This window comes from Acanthisitta chloris, unplaced genomic scaffold (assembly GCF_000695815.1).
Source record: "Acanthisitta chloris isolate BGI_N310 unplaced genomic scaffold, ASM69581v1 scaffold10209, whole genome shotgun sequence".
NCBI classification, from domain to species: domain Eukaryota; kingdom Metazoa; phylum Chordata; class Aves; order Passeriformes; family Acanthisittidae; genus Acanthisitta; species Acanthisitta chloris.
In genome coordinates, this window is record NW_008690835.1 from 1 (window position 1) to 3076 (window position 3076).

The window sequence follows — 3076 nt, forward strand, 5'->3', positions numbered from 1 at the left end:
GCCTTCCAGCAAATTGACACTCCCCCCCAAGCTACATGCTACCTCCAAGCACTTACTTCATTGCTTTCATGTATGTTGTGATCTATCATTTGAAGCAGAAACCACATCACATTCCTCAGGATGAATGTGGTAATCAAGTTCCAGTGGATAATATTCCGCAGGCATCTGATACTCCTAAACAGGGAAACACATTTAAATCAACACATATAGTGATTATATAAACATACACGTTAATAACTATATAAACTAAACAATCTAACTCCTTTCACTTGAAAAATTCTTCATGATTTATCTCCCTCCAATCACACTCCTACACTGTAAAGCAGGACATTCATCTGCTTTTGCAAAGCCACGTACAACAATTTGTCTTGAAAACATGAGGAGTCCCCTTTGACAGGAATCAATTCAACCAAATGAAATAGGATCTACTGGAAAAAAAATCAAATATTCAAATGATCATTTCTTCCTTGGTTATTATTTTTTCTCCGCTCCCCTCCATCCCTAGAGCCATTAGAATTGATAGAAACCCCCATGAACAACCCCAGCAGGCTGCACTGGAGGCTGCTGCATTGCTCACAGATGGAGATGTGATGACAAATACCTGTGCTGGAAAAGCAAAGATGGAATAGTTTACATTTGGTAAGTTCTTGGACAGGCTCACATGTGTGAAGTTCAAAGTTAATGCCATAGCAGAGTATGGGCTGCTTGGTTTTCAATCTTGGGCTTAGCTGGCTGTACCAAGATTTTTCATCAAGATAAAGCTGCACATTCTCCTTCACCAGAAAATATTTGTGTCTAGTTTTAGTCCCTCCTCAGTCCCCATTCAGATGCAATGCAAAATATGAGCACAGTGTAAAATATGAGCTACAGTAAGCTGGGACAAGGTGCCATAAAACAAAAGAGGAGACATCTGAAATAGTGATAGCTGCTGAATATGGCTCCAGGAGGCAGCCAGTGCATGACGCTGAGACCAGAAACTAAAGTATCACTGAAGTGAGACAAAGCTCCTCATTACAGATTCACTCATTTAAGACCAGATAAATTCTCTTCTCATTCTTTGTGAAACAGTAAAGGAAGGCAAGTGCCAAGCTGCTGTGTTGCAGTTACAGAGTCTTCAGTCCAATGATCTTTTCTCAGCTAAATGCAAAACACTCCAATTACGAAAATCACTTCCACAGGGGTTCAGCCAGTGCATTTCCTGGGATTCTGCATTTGCCATACCACTCTCCCTGCTTGCCAAGAGAGCTGTCAGGTACCACGGGACAAACACACAACCTGGTGTTTTCAAACCTGCTCAGCTGGAACTGGCTGCAGCTCACCCCAGTGACAGCAAAAAGAGAGGCACAATTCAGTAACCAACTTTGCTGTCTCCTCAGGTCTTTTGCATGACAAACAAGTGCCTTCTTAATAACAAACACTATTTTCCTATCATAAAACATTTATTGCACTTTTTCTAGGACTCAATTACTCAGTCTTAGGGCTAGAAGCAATTCTGTTATGTCCTTGAGCCTCACAAATCTCTCAAAGATTTCACAGCAATCCAGCAAAAAACAAACTGAAGACCTCCTACATATCACAGAATCAGTTAGATTGGAAAAGACCTCTGAGAACATTGAGTCCAACCTAAGGCCTAACATGTCAAGTATACCATGGCGCCAAGTGTCATGTCCAGTCTTTCCTTAACCACCTCCAGGGACAGTGACTCCACCATCTCCATGGGCACTGCATTCCAGTGTGTAATCACCCTTTCTGTGAAGAAATTCCTCCTAATGTCCCACCTGAACTACCCCTGGCACAGCTTGAGACTATGTCCTTTCGTCTTGTTGCTTGTGGGAAGAGACTGACCCCCATCTGGTTATAGTCTTCTTTCAGATAGTTGTAGGGAGTGATAAGGTCCCTCCTGAGCCTCCTCATCTCCAGACTTAACACCCTCAGCTCCTTCAGCTGCTCCTCCTAGGAGCAGACCCTTTGCCTGCTTTGTTGCTCTTGGATTTGTGCTCCAGACCCTTTGCCTGCTTTGTTGCTCTTCTCTGGACTTGCTCCTGTACCTCAACATAATTCTTGAAGTGAGGGGCCCAGAACTGGACACAGTACTCTAGGTGTGGCCTCACCAATGCCAAGCACAGTAGGAGGATTGCTTCCTTAGTCCTGTTGGCCACACTATTTCTGATACACATCAGGATGCCACTGGCCTTCTTGGCCACCTGGGTTACACTGCTGGCTCATGTTCAGCTGCTGTTGACCAGCACCTCTGAGACCTTCTCAGCTGGTCCACTTTCCAACTATACGAGATACTTAGAGAAAGATGCTCAGACGTATAACTCTACTAAGTCAATATTAAAATAGCTTCTTAGTTTAACAAGTCAGGCTGCAACTATGAAATTGGTATTTGGTTTTGTGGCCTCAGTGACTCATGACTGGAGTCAATTTGAAAAACAAATCTCCAGCTGCTCAGACCCACTCTTTTATTTAAGCTACAAACCCCAAGGTGTTGCTCTCAGTGTAACTTCTGCTACCAGGAAAGATGCCAGAGACATGTCTCACTTTCAAAATTTCACTTCTAACAAAAGGCAGAGGTTCATGGTTCATCTTGCAAAGAAATGAGGTAACAACTGCTGTTCACACTGAGCCTGAGGAACCCATATGGCTCTGGACAGGCTTTGAAACATGCTACCAAGGTCCATACCCTGCTGATCATCTGCACATAAATGTCCTGCAGCTGCTAGATGTTTTATTCACTCCCTTCAGGTAAAGGATTAGCATCTTAAGGGATGAGTTTGAAACATTGCTTCTAGGGGGAGAGGGAGGCAGGGGACTAAAACTAAGGAACTTCAGATCAAACTGTAGAGTTACTGACATGAAATTAATTGCTTTTGAGAGCTCTAACACTGAAACAGATCCAGCATACTTGCCACCTGAATGTATTTTCTTGACAAAGATCAGATAAAGGAGTAAAGAACAGAAATCCTTGCTGTAGGCCTCCATCCTCCCACATCCTGGAACATCACTAGATCTGGCTAGAGAAAATGTTATTCCCATAAGATTTACAGCAGGACGTTGGACTGGACAAAGAGGG

At 43.3% G+C, this 3076-nt stretch overlaps 1 protein-coding gene across 1 annotated transcript in view; it reads right to left on the reverse strand.

Annotated features, from left to right (window-relative positions):
* Positions 1-56: 56 nt before the first annotated feature.
* The window catches only part of LOC103809169 (corticotropin-releasing factor receptor 2-like), a gene marked incomplete at its 3' end in the record, with an annotated part of 61808 nt that continues 58788 nt past the window's right edge, over positions 57-3076 (reverse strand). The window contains exon 5 of the mRNA XM_009081985.1: positions 57-174. Coding sequence (XP_009080233.1) covers positions 57-174 — 118 coding nt within the window. The remainder of the gene's footprint in view (positions 175-3076) is intronic.